Raw genomic sequence first — 18,028 nt, 5'->3', positions numbered from 1 at the left:
TAGATTAAACTCAATTCCAATTAACTACAATGGATAAGATAGCAATCTCATCTTTTAACCACTTTTTGTTAACACTTTTAGTCAACCACATTTATGCTTCAGTTATTAGAAACATCACAAATAATTATTTATTCCACTAGTCAAATGCTTAGTCAACTATAATACGCCTCTAGTCGTCTAGAATTCAATCCAATTAGTTAAAACCCAATGCAATCAACTAAAGCTCAATAGAAATATTTTATTTTCAAACAGAGTTTACAATCAACTCTCAATGCGACTCAATCTTTCAGACGATTAAGAATCACTACTAGTTGATTGAATTTCATGAGGATCCCAACTTTATTCGAAATCAAACTTCATACTCCTTATAAACATCATCACTTGATAATGTTTTCCTTAAAATGTGAGCCAACCTCAAGATCTCAATGACTCATAATCTCTCACGACTCACATACATTTCTATCTCCAAAATTGATGATGTTTCACACTTCTGAGCCCAATCTTTGCCTTTGTCATTTTGGTGCTTCAAAGTCATCTAACCAACAACCACTTCATGTTGCACCAAACCCTCCACATCTAGTTCATGTCATCCTTCACTAATCGCCTCCAAACCAACCGCCCTCCATACATCATCTTCCTTTCAAGAGATTTGTAAGCTTCAAGCAAAGCCTACCAAGCGCCAACACACTCGATGCACAATATTAAAAATAAAAAATAAATAAAGCTTAACACATGCACATCCTGATACACATCTTTCAGTCATTCTGTAGGAGTCACCAAAACATCTCATGAAATAACATTAAGAAACCATGTTACTTGATCTTGCGTGCAGAAGTCTCACCCTTATCAAGCTCTCTAGGTTAGGTTCAAAACCAAACTTAAAAAGAATGTTCAACTATGTGCTGCAACAATGATATATATAAATGAAAAATAACCATAAAGGCAACCAGATCAAAAACAAAACAAGATATCAGGAAATGTTTTCCATCATTGTAATAATTTAATGAAGAGAGTTGTTTACTAGAGTCACCGTCTTGATATTCAAGGCTCAATCCAACATCCTGATACACATCTTTCAGTCATTCTGTAGGAGTCACCAAAACATCTCATGAAATAACATTAAGAAACCATGTTACTTGATCTTGCGTGCAGAAGTCTCACCCTTATCAAGCTCTCTAGGTTAGGTTCAAAACCAAACTTAAAAAGAATGTTCAACTATGTGCTGCAACAATGATATATATATATAAATGAAAAATAACCATAAAGGCAACCAGATCAAAAACAAATCAAGATATCAGGAAATGTTTTCCATCATTGTAATAATTTAATGAAGAGAGTTGTTTACTAGAGTCACCGTCTTGATATTCAAGGCTCAATCCAACATCTTAATTTGAGATGCAAGGATGAATCTTGTCTTCTTTCAGGTGCTCAAAGCAGTTGTTTTACAGATGGGACATAAATTTTTTATCATTAGCCATTTCTTGATGCACGCAGAGTGGAAATCATGGCTACAATCCAATCGACCCAGTTCCTCCCCTTCGATGTATTCTTCCTGCCACACGACGCACTTCTCAGTTTTCTTCTGTTAACGAAACAACTGTAAACGCAAGAAATCGACTCACCCGACAAATGCAGCATGGTTCAACTTCTTCGGGTGGTTCAGAAGCAACAGATGTGTACTTTCGTTGCTTCAAGCAATTGAGGATTTTTTCCTCACTGAGTCCAGTGTTGACACTGCCAATACGTTCTCCCAGTGCCAACAGTTCCTGATCGACAAAGTGGTAAGGATCATCGAGTTACACATCTTTCTCCAGCAAAGACAACAGAAAAGTTTCATTACCTCATAAGACATGTTATCCACATCCAGTCTCATATCTCTGTACCTGTCCTGAAAATTGCCACCTCCAACAAATGCTGACTGTTCAAGAAGTAAAACATCCTGCCAAAATATATAAAGAGTACAAATCTAATTTACAATAGCTGAAAAGCAAGACCAAGGCAAACTATATAGATGACTGCATGAACGAACGGAAATAGGAAAAATTATAGTATTATTTTACAGCACATAGAATTCTGCTGCCAACTTGATATTCAGATGGTATTTCTACAAGGAAAGTTTCAGGCTTTGTAGCATGGTTCATGGTGTAACATTGTAGGTTGTTTTCTCGAGGTTTACATCATCCCACTTCTAAAAGAAAGCTTGGCCTAGAATCCACGATTCAGATACAATTCACTAAAGAATCCTTATCTTTAATAGTAAATATGAACCTAAGTCTCATCAGTCAGGGAATCATGAATTTGAGATGCCAAATTGACTCCCAAAAAATATTAGGTATATGTTATACTTCAAAGAAGGTAGCACTGCTAAAATGGTATTTTCAGAACATGCATAAGAATAAGCGATGATTAATATTAGCAACAAACATAGTCGACAACAAGAAAAATAGAAGAGAAGCAATCTCAGAGAAAGATCAAGAAATCACATCTCCTCAAAGGACAAAAGTTTAGTAATTTGTAGTTACTTTCCAACAATTGATACAAGAGAACCACTCAGACGACTGTTTAACAAGAATAAAAAATTATTAAACATTAGCAATATAGATAGTTTACTATTTCTTTTTCTGTTTAAGAAAAAGAGCCTAGCTCAGAGTGAGGTAAGCCTTATTTACCACACCATATCCTATAATTGGCCTCTCATAAAGTGGCCAAACATATAGATAATTTGCTTAATTTTTCATTGCCACTTTATGGCTTGGTTTACATTTTGTGTTGCCATCCCTCCCCCTTCCCTCTCCTTCCGATCTTTCCACAAGTAAACAAGTCCTAAATAGACAATTGTGTTGCCTCTGGGTAGGAATCAAAAAGCTGAGTAAGATGAAATACCAAAATCATATTATCCTGAATATTCCAAGCCGCATTAACCACGAATTATAGATATTTAACTATTCCAACAAGCAGATAGAGATCCTATTTAATTTATTTCTCTAAAGGAATAAGAATATTCACCTTCTAGTAGAGGAAAATTGGCAAAAGCAAGTTGAAGTACAAAATGGAGAACCATATATGATGAGCCTTGTGCTGCAGAACATGCACAACACAGATAACAATTTAGTCATATTCTTCTCGAGTTTGGAAAACTAAGAGTTGAGTCCAAGATAGCTCCATTTACTTATCTCTTACCTAACATCCTATTGAAACAGCTTACTCTGTGGCATATGTGGTTAAGCCCTGAATTCAAATGCTAATTGCTACTGTCCTATAGCTTACCTTTTTATTAACACAATACATAAAACCTCCTCAACGAATACCTAGTGCCAATATAGTGTCACAGCAAAGCATCTGAGATAAGTAGAGCAACCTCAAAAATCAACAGAAACAAATAGAGAAGAGTTAGGCCAAGGTATATATATCCTCCCTGAAGGTTCTAATGGTATCATACCCTTCCCAGTTTCTTTCTCTTCTTTTTTCACAATATATTATCTCCTTGAGCGTTGGGATTCTTGTCAGTCTACCATACAAAATTGTTTTGAGGAAAAGAACAAAAAAACGTGTAAATAGCAAGTATTTACAATTTCACATTTAAATGGTTGACATTAGGCTACTTTCTAGTGTCTTTTCTTCTAATCTTAAAATTGGCAGAACGACAGAATAATGCATTTAAAACAATTCTGCTAATTATCTTGGATAAATTTATCAAAGAAGGTAGTGCCAAAATTGTAAAAAGAAGAAAATTTAGCATCACATATGCAAATCATGCATAGAAGATAGAACATTAACACTGTTATAAGGGTTTGAGCGTGAAACCTTGTGGTACTGGGAAATTAGAACTAACCTCAAGAAGTAAATTTTCACCCCGTCGGAGACGCTCAAAAACATTCCGAATCTGTTACGATGACAATAATTCCCTTCAATACAAAGTGAGATTAAAAAAAAATAGAAAAAAAGTTATAGCATGCTTTCTTTTTCAAAAAGCAATAAACCATTCGTATCAACTAGTATAACTCCAAAGGTATTATTTCCATGCAACATTGTGAAGGTATTAACCCCATGGAGGATGGTCAAAGCATCAATCTTGCTACAAAAAATTCTGGCAGATAAATTTCTTGGAATTTCCAATTTGCATATAAAAAATTCCAAACGTTCTTAAATACTACTATAATTATTGAATTGAAAGTAAATCATGTGGTGCCAATTTCTGAGCTGTGAAGAGGTAAGTGTGTTGGAAAGAAATGATGACAATTAATAATCATATTATTATATGTCAAAAAATAAGCTGCACTCAACAATGGTTGACAAAGGAAAAGAAAATATTTTTTGCTTCTAGCTACTCTTTGGTCTCTCAAATATTACAAAAACAAATTTAATTTTATGAGATTTTGGTGCAAATGGTGAAAATCATTTAGAAATCAGATGAATTGAGAAAATTTGATTGATTATGTCAATCCCACTTGTTTCTGCAGATCCCTAGGAAGGTAGGATCCGCTTTACTTTGCAGAAGGGAGAAAAGGGAAGATAAAAACTAGATCTAGATATAAGGAAAACCTAATTTAGCAGAGAAAGAGGATCACATTGTCTCTGCCTTGGACATTCACTGTGGCTGTCAAAACAAAACTACCAGTGAAGGAAGAGGCATGAAGGTGAGTCGTGGTGGCATTAGTATGCTGGCTATATTCATATACGCCACTTATTAATGATTTATTAATACGATACACTTATAATGTTATATAGCCTATATTATATACTGAATATTAATCTGTGCCTAGTATTGATATTAAAAATAGTACTTATAAACAATATTATAATATGTACTTATTAATAATAAACACATACTTCTTAATGATAAATATTAATAAAAATATACTTATCAACTGATAATTATTAAATATATGCTTATTGTATTAAATTGCTAATACTTAATCAAATATAAGAAGGGGAGCCTTACAACAAGTTTCAAGAAAAGAATAGATGGGTGTGTTCTGTAAGAGAAATATCAAATGTACCAACTAAAGCAAGACGAGAAATATCAAATGTACCAACTAAAGTAAGAAGAAACCTGAGGAATAAGGATAACCCTATGAATCCCTAATCAATTGTTGATAACATGTATAATTAGCATAAACTCCTATGTTTAAGAAAAAACTATTTGTTTGGTATTGTCACACATTTAGAATCGACATTGTCCAATGGAAAATTCCAATGTTGTTATGTTACAAGACAAACCTATATCAAAAGATAGAGAAGAGGCATCCAAAAAATCTTAGAAAGATATGGCTTGTCACATGAGATAAACAAGATAGAACCACATGATCAGGTGATTTTTTCTTTTTCATAAGTTTTTCTTTTGCAGTAATTGTGCATTCTATAAATGGATAACAATAACAAAAGTGTTTTGATGTGATACTAAAATTTGTAAGAGAATATTTTCGTGTCTTTAGAGCACAGAGAGGAAAATATTTTCCCTTTCTACAGGTAAGGCGCCAGTCAATTGATTGGACTAGATAGGCTAATCAAGCAAGGTAGGCAAGCCACCTCACCTATCAACTTTACATCCAACAACCCACCCACCAGGTCTGATCACCCCACCTAGACTGATCGGCCAACCCAAACTGACTAACCCACTCAAACTGATTGGTTATCATGGACAACCTGTCTAGCCCGCTCGGCTTGCCTAGCATCATAAGTCTACTCGATTGTCAAACACGTGCAACCCACTCAACCCACCAGCTCACTCAATTGACTAGTCCACTGAGATTGACTGGCCTACCCAAACGTGAGTAGAGAGTGGCGGCATAGAGTGAATGAGATTTGCAAAATATTTTCTTGGAGGAAATTTTGTATGAAACAAATGGAACCTTAATCACGCATAAATCTGTAAATAATTTGTAGAGATATATAGAAAGTGGACTAACCCATCTACTTCATTTCACTTGGTACACCTGCAGTACCAATCCTATTGGTCATAACTCAACCCCATCAATCCCATAATATCAAGCACAGTTATTCATGCACGTTGCATGGTAATTGTAATGTATAACTGTCAAGATATCAGCATTGGTTGGTCAACTATTAGGACTTTCAAACTATAACATTTATCAAATAACATAAATTAGAACGACCAAATTACTAGACTAAGATGGCCTTCAAATCCTGCAGAAAAGGCCAAAGTAGTAGGTTGTAAATGTAAATCCCAAAGTGCTAATCAACAAAATCTGGTAAGAAATAGAAGACTTTTGCAAGTGTATGTTATATATTGTAGTAAGGCTCATTAAGTTCCAATGACCATAAGAAACAATGAAAATTGTGCAACAATGTAACAATCTAGCTTTTGAAAATCATCAGATTTGTAAGTAAACAATTGCAGTGCTGCATCAAAAAAAATGACGATCAATCTTAGAAACTGGATAATGGAAATATAATATTAACAGTCTATAAAATTGATTCAGAATATTACTGAGATCACAGTTGATTAATAGTAGAGAGAATACAAACCACAAATAAGAAGTTTACAATTGATGAGAACCATGTATTGTAATTTAAGATATTTAAAAGTGGATAAGTAATAATTAAAAGTATAAGATAATAAGTAATTTGCAAATAGAGGTATTTATTTCCATTCCAACAACTGAAAGTATAAGATAATGCACAAAGCCACGGCAATTTTGTTAAAGACAACTTCGTTACATACCTCTGACATCCTGTTTCTCCCTTCTCTGGAAGCTGCAAGAGTCCGTGTAGGCAATGGGATGCTCAAAGCATCACTATTCTGCCTCTGCAACATACTTAATCTCATGTATGGATGCTGATGAACACGGGAAACAGCTCCCGATTGATGTCCAACCTCCTGAGATGCAGAGGAACTATTTTGACATGCAGGTCGGCCCATGCTACGACCTCGGTGTTCAGAATCAGAAGAAAGAAGGGATCTATGTACAGCTTCTGATATGCGACGTCGATTTTGATGAGTTAACCAGTTTGCTCCTAGTGGTTGATAACCTCCTAAGTTGGTGCCAGCCTGTGATGAAGGTGCCAAACTTCCAGGCAAAACTGTGCTGCCACTGACCGAACCCCAATTTGTTTGGTCTTGCAACATATTTCTAGTACTAATTGGAGGAACAAACATTTGCTCTGGGATATTGATAGAAACACCTGAAGGGTCCAGTTCTGCAGATGCACCATCAACAGCAACTGCTGGAGAGCCTGAAGAACTGCCTATTTCCGTGGTGGAAATTTCATTGTGTGTGAAAGGGTACAGGTCAGGAGACAAAACAGGAATTGCACATGCGTGATGTTGCCTATGTGACCCCAAATTGCCACCAATATACCTCGAATCTGACAACTGATTATGCGGAATTGATGCAGATGATGGCTGAGCATGCCATACATTATAACGAGAAACATTATTCTCTTGGGGCCAAAGATCAGGTGCAAAAGCATAAGTTTCATCTGCATGGTTGGTTCTCATTCGAGCGTTCCTCTGAAAACTTTCACGGTTTCCAGCTGAATTCACAAACTGATAGTGATCAGATGCTGCAGCTCTTGGTATTATACTGCCTCTTGCATTTATTTCCTCTACGCGATGCACACCTGTTTAACTACATAGATCAGCCAGATATCTTTGCAGGGAAAGAAAAATGGAGGAAATGAAATGCACCAAATTGTCCTTACCTTCATTAAAATTACCAGAATTTCCATTTGCTGAGCATTCCCCATGGTCTCTTTCAATGCTTTTTCTCTTCTGTGAAGAGCATTCTGCTACTTTTTGTTTGCCCCCATCATTGTTGGAAAAGAAATCAATAGCCCTGGAAGAACTCCCTCCTGAAGAACTTCCACAGAAGGAAACATGTTGATATGGTGTTAAGCTAAGATGACTCTGTCCTGAATGAAACCCTGATCCAAGAATCTCCCTACTCAATTCAACATGTTCTGTACTGTTGTCATTAAAGTCAAGGAACTGAGATAATTGTTGTCTGTTGTTGACAAGATGGGAGTTGTGGTCACCAGTATCAGTTTCAAAAGAAAGATTGTTTGTTGCTTCAGGTTGACTATCTTGTATCCTTGGTCCACCACCTCTACTACCAAGAGCAGAAGCCATCCAACTATTTTCAAGTTTTATTTCATTGTGAGTGCCTTGATTTAGCAGGGGCATGCTAGAGCTAGGGCTAACTGCATTCCAGAAATTAAAACTAGCACCTTCTTGGCTAGCTACATTACCACAGGAAACAGTTCCGCTTGAAGACGCTGGATTATGAGGTAAGTCTTGGTTCTCCACTGAAGCAGGGACAAGGTCATTCCAGAGCAATGGTTGATCCATGACAGAAGTACTTGAACTGGATGGTCGATCTATATCAAAAGACTCACAGAAGGGTTGAAAAGTACTCCTTTCCCCCTGCATCAGGTATTGTAGATTATCCCCTTGCAATCCTTGCAAGTTGGAGCAATGTATCTTGGAACCAAAAAACACAGCACAACTCAGCAATTACACTAAAAGAGAAATGCACATGGATTTAGGGTTTCAGGGGCACACAAAAGGCAACCTCTTCAGTAGAAAAAACAACAGATTTAGTAAACAATAACAAACAGCAAAGAGAAATAAAATAAAATTTGAACAAAAATGAAACTAATTATTATATATACATATACACATATGTATGTGTGTGTATGTATATATCCAAATTCTTAAAGTGGGATTAAGTTTGTAATCAACAGGACATAATTTCCAACTCTATTTTTAATACAAATGCTCATTTGCCACCAATATAATTACATATCTGTTGAATTTGGAGAAAAGATAATTGTATTCATGTTGAATAGAAACAATTGCAAAGTAAATATAGGACTTACTATAAATCCTAAACATAACATACAAACATGGGACTAAACCCACCAGACTAATAACCCTACTTTAATATCTCTAATACTATTACTCAACCTGGAGAATTGATGCTATCTATTTCCAGCTTGTTGTATGAACTAGAGAACTCAACATAAACTAAAATGTGACCGATTAAACAAAAACATAATAATCACATGAAGGCAAAACCAAACTTTGATGGAAGATGAGGCTCCGGTACTTTTCTCTCTATGGCGGCACATACAACAACATGCTACAAAGAAGGGGAAAAAAAAAAGGAGAACAGGAATTTGGACAAGGACTAGGAAAAAATTGCTTGTTGTAGTAGGAAGGAAACAAGAAGTGGAAAAGAAAAAGTTGTTGAAAACTACAGGTATGGAGAAAGAAAGCTTATTGAAAAGCAAGTCAAAGATGGTGATGGCCCACAAGAGTAGTAAATTTTATGGACAAGAACTAGTACTAAAGATTGGAGGTCTCAAGAGCAGATTTGAAAGGAACTAAGAAGTTGATCAGAGAGAAGATAACTAAATATGGAATAATAGGAGAAGCCCTAGAGGCTGAAAAGAAGGCATAGATGAGATGCTAGAGAAGGTCATCAAAACCCCAAATCTGTAGAAATCTGAGAGAAAAGTCCCTCGAGCTATAGTGGCATAGAGAGGATGAGAAGGCATAGCAGAAAGAGAAAGAACGAATAGTGATGAGGCAAGGCTTTGTTGATGTGGAGAACCAGATTTGATGCCATTGCCTACATCAACCAGATGAGAAGAGATGTGGGGACAAGTTGGAGACCAATGGCTAAGTCATAGAAGCAAAATGGGTGACTTATGTACGGTATCAACTTAGGTAGTTCAGCTGTAATCTAGAGGATCATGTTGCAGTCAAGGAAGTCAACAGCGTGGGCATGGTAGCTGTACTGTTAGATAGCGAAAGCCCAAGTATTCCCATTATGGAAAAATTGGACATATTAAGGATGCCTGCTACTCTCATGATGGTTATCCAACTATTCATCCTTCTGACATAGGTCATATGTATGCTACTTCACAAGAGGATCCATCAAGTAAGTTTGGCTCGAGTATTGCATTTCTTAAGAATATATGTGGTTCCTCAATTACAAGCTACAACTATAATCATTGCCTTACCTACCTCATTAGCTCATAAAAATAAATCTTTTATATTTGAGATTTCAGGAGCTTCAGAGCACATTTTAGGCAACACATACTCTTTCTTTACTCTTAAGCCACTATGCCCTTTCAATGTGACAAAGCCAATATATGAAACATTACTCTTACATCCTCATTGCATCTATCTTTTGTGTTTTATATCCTTAATTTCGATTGACTTTGTTACCAATTTGTAGTCTCACTAAATCATTGTTTTTGCATGTCACATTTGACGCCACTTCTATTTTCATTTAGACTTGAGGACAAGCAAGCTAATTATCTTAGGGTATAAGTCTTACAGATTGTACCAAATACACTTATCTCCATCATCTTCAGCTTTTCCAATGACTCCATACCTCTTTAGATACACAGTTATTTTGATCACCTAAGTGTTTAAAATAAATTGTTCCTAGTATGTCGTGTCTTTCATTTATTTTTAATGTAGGTCTGGTCACATAGGTAAATATAGTAGGCCCTCGTTCTCTAATAGTGTCTACAAAAGAGCATTTGTTCCCTTTGCTTTGATTCCTTCTAATTACACTCTTAGGTTTGAATACTTTAAAAGTTTCGTTCATGGCTATTCTCAAGTAACATGGTATTTCCTAATGAAAGACAATTGAGTTTTTCCCAGTATTTTCTTCTTTCTATATTGACATTAAAACCTAATTTAGTCTTATCTATTACAGTCCTTTACATTGATAATGCTAAAGAATAAATTTCTCATACCTTTCAGACATTTCTTTTGAGCCACAATATATTTCAGCAATCTTTCTATGCATTTAATCAAGATTGCTTGTACTCTAGTGTTGATGCAATCAGCCTTTTTGGTGATAAGGATCGATCATGGGTTTTGATGTTTGGAAAATAATTTAAGTTAATATTACTTTTTGTATGATGTGTGGGCAAATATTTGAGTCATACAAGGTATAGAGAAATACAAATGGAGAGGACTTGATATGGCCTAGGTCGATGAATACTTGATGGCTTGAGGTCAATGGAGATCAAAGACAGATGGTGTAGGTCATCCAGGGGACCAATGGGAGGCAAACTATGTAAGCGAAGTGTGAAAGATGGCACACAGAGCGAGTTGAGGTTCGGATACATCTAAGGAACGAGAAGACTAATAGGAGATAGCCTTATGGCAGAGAAGTTGCATAGCTAACCTTTTTGTGAGTTGAGTGTTAAGAGACTTGTACTCAAGGAGAGAAGGTAGATTTCAACCTAAACAGACTCGGCCTTAGAATTGATCGTAATCGGGCATCTAATTGATTAGTGATGGACATCAATTGTTTGGTGGCTAAAAAAATCTGATACTCTAAAATCTAATAATGGACATCAATCAACTACTAGTAATGATTGAGTCAAACTTGACCGAGAAGGAGGAAATATAGAGCTTTCAAAAGTAATCCATCAAAAGATCATAGGCAATGTCTTGGGACAGTTGAACCACGTAAATAAATGTGTTTGCTTGGTAATGTCATTTAGTTTTTATTTTCGCTACATATTCTTTGTTGTAAACTAACCATGAAAAATAAAAAACTATTCACCCCCCTCCGCCCTCTCGACCTTCTGTCCATGTAAACCTCACAATCCCAACATCCAGTCTTATATATCTAAGACCCTTTTTTCTATGGAGTGACGCACTTCTTAAAGTAACTTATCTTGTAAATCACATATCATCCTTTAGTTTCAATGGTTAGAACCCTTTAATGTTTCTCTTTCTACATTCCTTCAACATTTTTCTTTCCATAAATAATTTGTATTCTCTCTAACGACATATATTTAGACAAATCTATTTGTCTATTTAGCATTTCCTAGATAAGATAAGTTATCCTCACATTTTATCAAGTGTTTTCTTTTACTATTTTCATCTCTAAAGGACTACCATTGCTACTCTCGAGTCTTTAACTCTATTGAGTGGCCTTCTTTGAGTTGATTATTCTTCAACTCTAGACCTTCTCTATCTCAATTAGTCTAGGTGAGTTTTCTTGTTTCTATCTTACTGTCACTTTACATGTTCTTGATGACCCACCTCTATTGGTGTACAATTAAAGAATGAGATATAAGCATGCCCTGGCATCTTCTAGAAATTCTTTGCACTTCAATTGCCTAAAGTCATCTCAGATCCTACTATTTCAAAGAGAGGATGTTCTCCACTTCGATAACGCTTGGGAATTAATTCCTCTTCCCCTACGAGGAAAGTCTACACTGTTTTAAATGAGTTTGCATCAGTAAATGCTCACCTAGTAATACGATAGACCAATTAAAAGCTCTCATAATGACTTAAGTGGTACACATATTAAAGATACATACTATCTTGACACATTTCTCCATCATTAAATATTCACCGAATGGTATCGTAGCCTAATTAAAAGCTCACCAAGTAGCTTAGTGGGTACACTCATATGAGACATTTTCTCCAATGGATGAAATCACTTCAATTTATATTTTTCTCAGTCTTGTCACTATCTTTTGTTAGTCTCTTCACCAGCTTGACATCAAGAATATCTTCATTCATAGAAATCTTACTAAGAATATCTTCAGCTCATGGGGAGATCAATTGGTGTGCAAGCTAAAGAAATCATTAGATAAGTTGAAGAAGTCTCAAACTCTAAGGGCTCGCTCGAAAAATTTAACACTACTCTTCTTCAATATGGCATGACAAGGAATGTAGTAAATCACTCAAGATTTCACCTAATCTCTCAGTTAAAAAGAGTGGTGCTTTTTATTGGCTATATGATAACAATATCATCACCGATGATGATTGCATTGAGATCATATTATTGAAGGAGCATTTTTGTCAACATTTTGAAATTATAAACTTCAGTGACCTCAAATACTTCTTTAATATAAAGATTGCTAGCTCAATGGGAGATATCTACATCTTTCTATATAAGCATAAACGTGATATGCTTGCCCCCGAGGCAATGGTACAATGGTTTGACCCTCCAACGGATAACCAAGGGATCTAAGATTCGAGTCTCGCACTGCAGGGGATTTCCCATCCAGTGAGAAGCGAACCTAAGAACACTGACCGCTTGGATGTGCCTCCATGAGCGTTTCCTGATTTACTTTGGTGGCCTTTGGGAAACTTTCGTGGACCAAACCGGTCGCCCCAAGATTAGTAAGATAGTTGGATAGTGGACCAAACCAGTTGATGGTCTAATAAATCTTAAATGTATATGGACTAAAAGAGCCACCATCTAATCTTGGAAAGTACAAAAAATGAAGATTGGTAAAGGTAAACTACCCTATAGTGACAAGATAGAACATCCTATTTGCAATTAGAGTGATCAACCTGCTTATAAACATCCCATATGATGATTGGAAAGTGACCTTGAGAATTCTATGATACCACAATTCTTTAAAGAACTCTTATTTTGTAATTGAAGTTACCTTTAGATTGTGAGGTGCACTAATGTAGATTGGGCAACTTCTCCTATGGATAGATGATTCACATCATGCTATTGTGTTCTTTTTAGGAGGTTCTAGGTTTCTGATTTTTTGAAATTGTGAAAAGTAAATTATTGTAGGTAGATCAAGTGCAAAGCCAGAGTACAAGTCCATTGCCCTAACAACGATCAACTTATTTGGGTCAATTATAAATTATTGTAGTCAAATCAACTAAAAGAGAGAAAAGTATTAGAAGAAGATTCTTTAACAATCTCCAATTTGATTACATAACAATCTTTCATTGCATTAAATTAGAGAAATTACGACAAAAGCATGAAATAATCTCACATTTCAGGATCTCTACAAGGTTGTCAACATCATAATAAGAATTCTCGATTATTTGTTTATAGCAAAATTCAATAAAAACAAAGAGGTTGTCTAATTACTTTACTATGCAGATGTAATATAAATTTATTTGCAACAACTATAAAACAAATTAAGATAGTATTGTGCAAGGCTCTTCCTGTGGAAAATCAGTGAGGTTGGCAGCCAGATATCTTAAGTTGTTAGATGATTGTGGCAATTTAATACTGTAGATAAAGAATAAATAATAAAATCTCAATAATATAATCTAATTGAAGGTAGATTAACACAAGAAAGTAAATTTTTAAGAGAGATGAGAGTATGGTTGATGGGAGAGTCAAGAAATTATACCCATAGGAATTCATATATTGTGAACACTAATAAAAATGCATGTCAACAAAACTAAATTGGTATCAACTTGTATCGTGTGTCAATATGAATCATCACATGTGCATTATAACTATTCCAGGCCAGAAATGTGATAAAAACTTTATTTTAGATAATCCTACTTTTAATAGCAAAATCAATCATTCTAATTTACCAGCCAAAGCCTAAGAAAACCAGTTCACCTGTTTGCTTTTCCCCGATTCATCAAGTGTATAGCTTCTATCTTCTACTTCTATACATCACATAATTGGTATGGGTAAATCAGAGAATACTAAGGTTGACCATGCATCCTCCCTGAGATGAAGATAATGTAAGTGTTGGTTTTCATCTATGCTTATCATCAAGGCAGCTAGTCAAACATTTTTCTCACATAAAATGGTGAGTGCTCAAACAAGAAGTATTTTTATCTAACATGCCTTGTAAGGATGAGATCTACAACAGTGGTCAGGAACTCCAGAAAACACCGTCATGCAACAGGTTCAACCAGCAATTTTCATTGGTGGAACATTTCGCTAAATGGAAAGACAGCAAGGCAAACAATCATGTTAAAAAAATTAATGGATGGAAGATAGAACCTCCATTCGTATATAAAAGAGCACCAAAAAAACAAAAAACAAAAAAGACAATATCTAAACATCGACAGTCCCCTGGCTTCAACGATTCATCTTCTGCAAAATAAGTCCCGAAAATCAAGAGCCTTAGGTCAAAGTTAGCATACAAATTGGCATGAGCTAATTACCTCAGAATATCAGAAACAAATCAACTAAGAACACAAGGAAAAAAAAAAAAGGAAAAGAGGTAGCGACACAACAGGAAATAACGCTGAATCACGACCCAACAGACCTCATAAATAAACCACAAAATCATTCTTTTTTTCTCAGAAACTGAAACTTGTCAGAAGTTCGGAACGCGGCGATCCTAAAGGCCTCACCTTTGGAACACCAACCGATCTAGAAATCTCAAAGATCGGCCAGCAAGAAGCTCTCTTTGCGCTTCCCCTCCGGAATATCACACAAACCACGCCGCCGCCTCCGTTCGCTGCCTGCCTCGCAGCGAAAACAACAAGGCAGTGGACGCCCTTGGAAGAGCAGGCGAGCAACCACGAAGGGAAGGAATCAGATTGGGAAGCAAACGAAAGCGGTGCGGAACTGCGGATTGGGGTGGAAAAGGGGGAGGACCAGAGCAAGAGAGGATTGGGGGCAGAATTCGATGGCTTTTCCCACTACCAATTTTACAAGATAAAAAACAAATTAAAAATTAAAAAAAAATGTGGAGAACAAAGTGATGAGCGCTCTGACGTAAATGCCAAGGGGTGTGTGATATAGAGAGGTATGGCATATTTGCATTCATTTTCTTCACCTACAACAATTAAATAATATTTTATTCATAATTTAATATCTAAAATATTTTTTATTCTTTATTTTAAAATATTTTTAATCAAAATTATACTACCTTGGAATAACTTTTACCCAAAAACTCTATCTAAAAGATATATTATTTTAAATGATACAGATAATTTTTTTACTTAAAATTATACCATCTTAGAACAGTTTTAATCTCCAAAAGTATAATAATATTTTAATAATTTTTATAAAATAAAGATATATATATATATATTTGTGATATGTATAATGGAAAGCATTTTGTATTTTCTATTAATTAAATTTGGTAAATTCATTAAAATGAAAATGAAACAATAAAGTAAAAAAAAAACACAATTACATTAAAAGGAATCCTTATTTGATTTTTTTAATTTTGACCTCCTTAAAAGACATTTTTTTTATAAATTAATAGTTAAGTATTTTATTCTAATATATTTTAGGATTAAGACTTATATATGTAAATTTTTAAGTGTGAAATCAATAATAGTCATAGCTGACGTTGATAACACTATATGGTAAGTATTAAATAAAGTATGAGAAAGTAAAGTGGATAATTTAATTATTTATCTTTTGGCATCTATTTAGATGGTTCCAATTATCCATTAAATATATTAAAAAAATAGCATTTGGCTTAGTGACGTTAAACTGAATTTTAATTAAATATTAATTGAATGTAAACTTTTTTTTTTTTACAAACCCAATTAATCCCAATGCAAGCGTCGCCCAACAGTAGATCACCAGTTAATTGTGGATGCTTGTTAAGGTAAATCCATGTTTGGATCTTCATCTTCCTCTTTGTTAATCCAAAGACGGATTGACAGAGATGAACATATTCATTTTTTATTATCATGTTTGATTATTCACCTCCTATATGAAATTATAATAAAATAAATTCGTTAACATATTTGCTTCTAGTATACCCCAAATTTGAATACAATGAGAATCTTTCACCAACATATTTAGTTCTCATTAGGCCAAATTGGAGTGCTAGATCCTTGCATTCTTTACAACTAGGCGATAAAATGAATCAAATGTTCATGAATAAGATTGGTATTCAATTTGATAAGAGATTGTTTATATTCATTCAATACACACAAGATCAATTAATTGAATAAGCTTGAACAATGTTAAAGGTTGAATACATATATGTTTAGCTCATTAATATTCATGAACAACGCTTGTGAATAATATTCATAAATAATATTTATAAACAATATTTGTAAATTATTTTTATTAATAAAACTCTTATCAACATGCTACATAAATAAAAAAAATTAAAATGAATAGATAAGTTTATATTATCAAGCTCAATAACCAGCCAAATAAGTTTAAAATGTAAAAATTCCAAACAATCAAATAAGCTTGAATTGTAAGTTCGATAACATCTAAATAAACCAAGCTCAATTCAAGCTTGAACCTGTTGGTACAATTACCCCTGGGTCAAAATTGACCCGTTTGACTCAAACTTGAGTTTTGATGTTTGACAATATATAGAGATTGTAGGTGCAATTGTCAATTAGGGAGAATGTTGATGCAAGTCTCTTTTGGTCAAAAGTTGATCAGTTTGAAGTGAGAGAAAAATCAAATAGGTCAAGGTTAACTGAATACTTGACTGGGAAAATCCTAACTGGAGGTTAGGCAAGGACAAGACCAATGGGATGGTTGGCAGAAGAAGAAAATTCAAGTGGGTTAATGTTGACCGGACACTAGGTGTAGAAAGTCTTGGTGAGTGAAGGCAGACAGATGGAAAGTTCTAGTGGGTGAAGTTAAGCAGTTAGAAAGTTCTGGTGAGTGAAGCCAGACAGATGAGAAGTCCCGATGAGTAAAATCAAGCAATGAGAAAGTCCTGATAAGTGAATCTAGCCAATTGGAAAGTCTTAATGAGTGAAACTAGGTAGTGAGGAAAACCTGGTAAGTGAAGTTAGGTCATGGTGAGTAAAGCAAGGTAGGAAAAAAAATCGGACACTTGGTATGAGGAGAAAAGTCTAAGTGGGTCAAAGGATTGACCGAACACTTGGTGGAGAAGTTCCAACAAATCACAGTTGACCGGATATTGGGCAAGAGAATCCTAAACTTGGATGAAGCAAGTTAGGATTGGGCAATCGATTGGCCCAAAGCTACTTGATTAGGTAATCAATTAGGAGATTTTTGTGAGAAACAGAAAGAGTCTGAATCGATTGGTTAATCAATTGGGCCGAGCCTAATCGATTGGATCAATAGATTAAAGCTAGAGATTTGCAAAGAAGACATTTGTAAAAACAAGGCTAAATCGATTCAATTACTATTAATTGATTAGGTCAATCGATTAGGCAGTGTTTTATCATGAGAAGAGGGAATCGATTGAGGCAATCGATTAAGAAGGCTTAATCGATTGGGTTAATCAATTAAAGTCTTTTTGCGAGTGAATAGAGAGTTACGGAATCGATTGGGTAATCGATTAAGGCTTTCTAAATCGATTGGGATGGTTCACCAATCGATTAGGGGTTGAAAAA

At 35.0% G+C, this 18,028-nt stretch overlaps 1 protein-coding gene across 5 annotated transcripts; it reads right to left on the bottom strand.

Annotated features, from left to right (window-relative positions):
* Positions 1 to 1,292: 1,292 nt before the first annotated feature.
* LOC121974961 (probable E3 ubiquitin-protein ligase HIP1) lies at positions 1,293 to 15,441 on the bottom strand. 5 transcript variants are annotated; one of them, XM_042526264.1, is made up of 8 exons: positions 15,086 to 15,435; positions 14,337 to 14,448; positions 7,666 to 8,386; positions 6,686 to 7,584; positions 3,833 to 3,883; positions 1,841 to 1,939; positions 1,623 to 1,766; positions 1,293 to 1,552 (listed from the first exon to the last, which is right to left on the bottom strand). In XM_042526264.1, exons 3-8 carry the CDS (start codon positions 8,309 to 8,311, stop codon positions 1,421 to 1,423), a joined length of 1,971 nt encoding a protein of 656 aa, XP_042382198.1. In that variant the 5' UTR covers positions 8,312 to 8,386; positions 14,337 to 14,448; positions 15,086 to 15,435; the 3' UTR covers positions 1,293 to 1,420. The 5 variants fall into 5 exon arrangements, with proteins under 5 accessions (XP_042382198.1, XP_042382196.1, XP_042382195.1 ...); XM_042526262.1 differs by having other exon boundaries at positions 7,666 to 8,481; positions 15,086 to 15,434; XM_042526261.1 differs by having other exon boundaries at positions 7,666 to 8,443; positions 15,086 to 15,434.
* Positions 15,442 to 18,028: the final 2,587 nt, after the last annotated feature.

Source organism: Zingiber officinale, chromosome 4B (genome assembly GCF_018446385.1).
Source record: "Zingiber officinale cultivar Zhangliang chromosome 4B, Zo_v1.1, whole genome shotgun sequence".
NCBI classification, from domain to species: domain Eukaryota; kingdom Viridiplantae; phylum Streptophyta; class Magnoliopsida; order Zingiberales; family Zingiberaceae; genus Zingiber; species Zingiber officinale.
The sequence above is the reverse complement of the archived record's forward strand: the minus strand, read 5'-3'. Positions and strand labels throughout refer to the sequence as shown.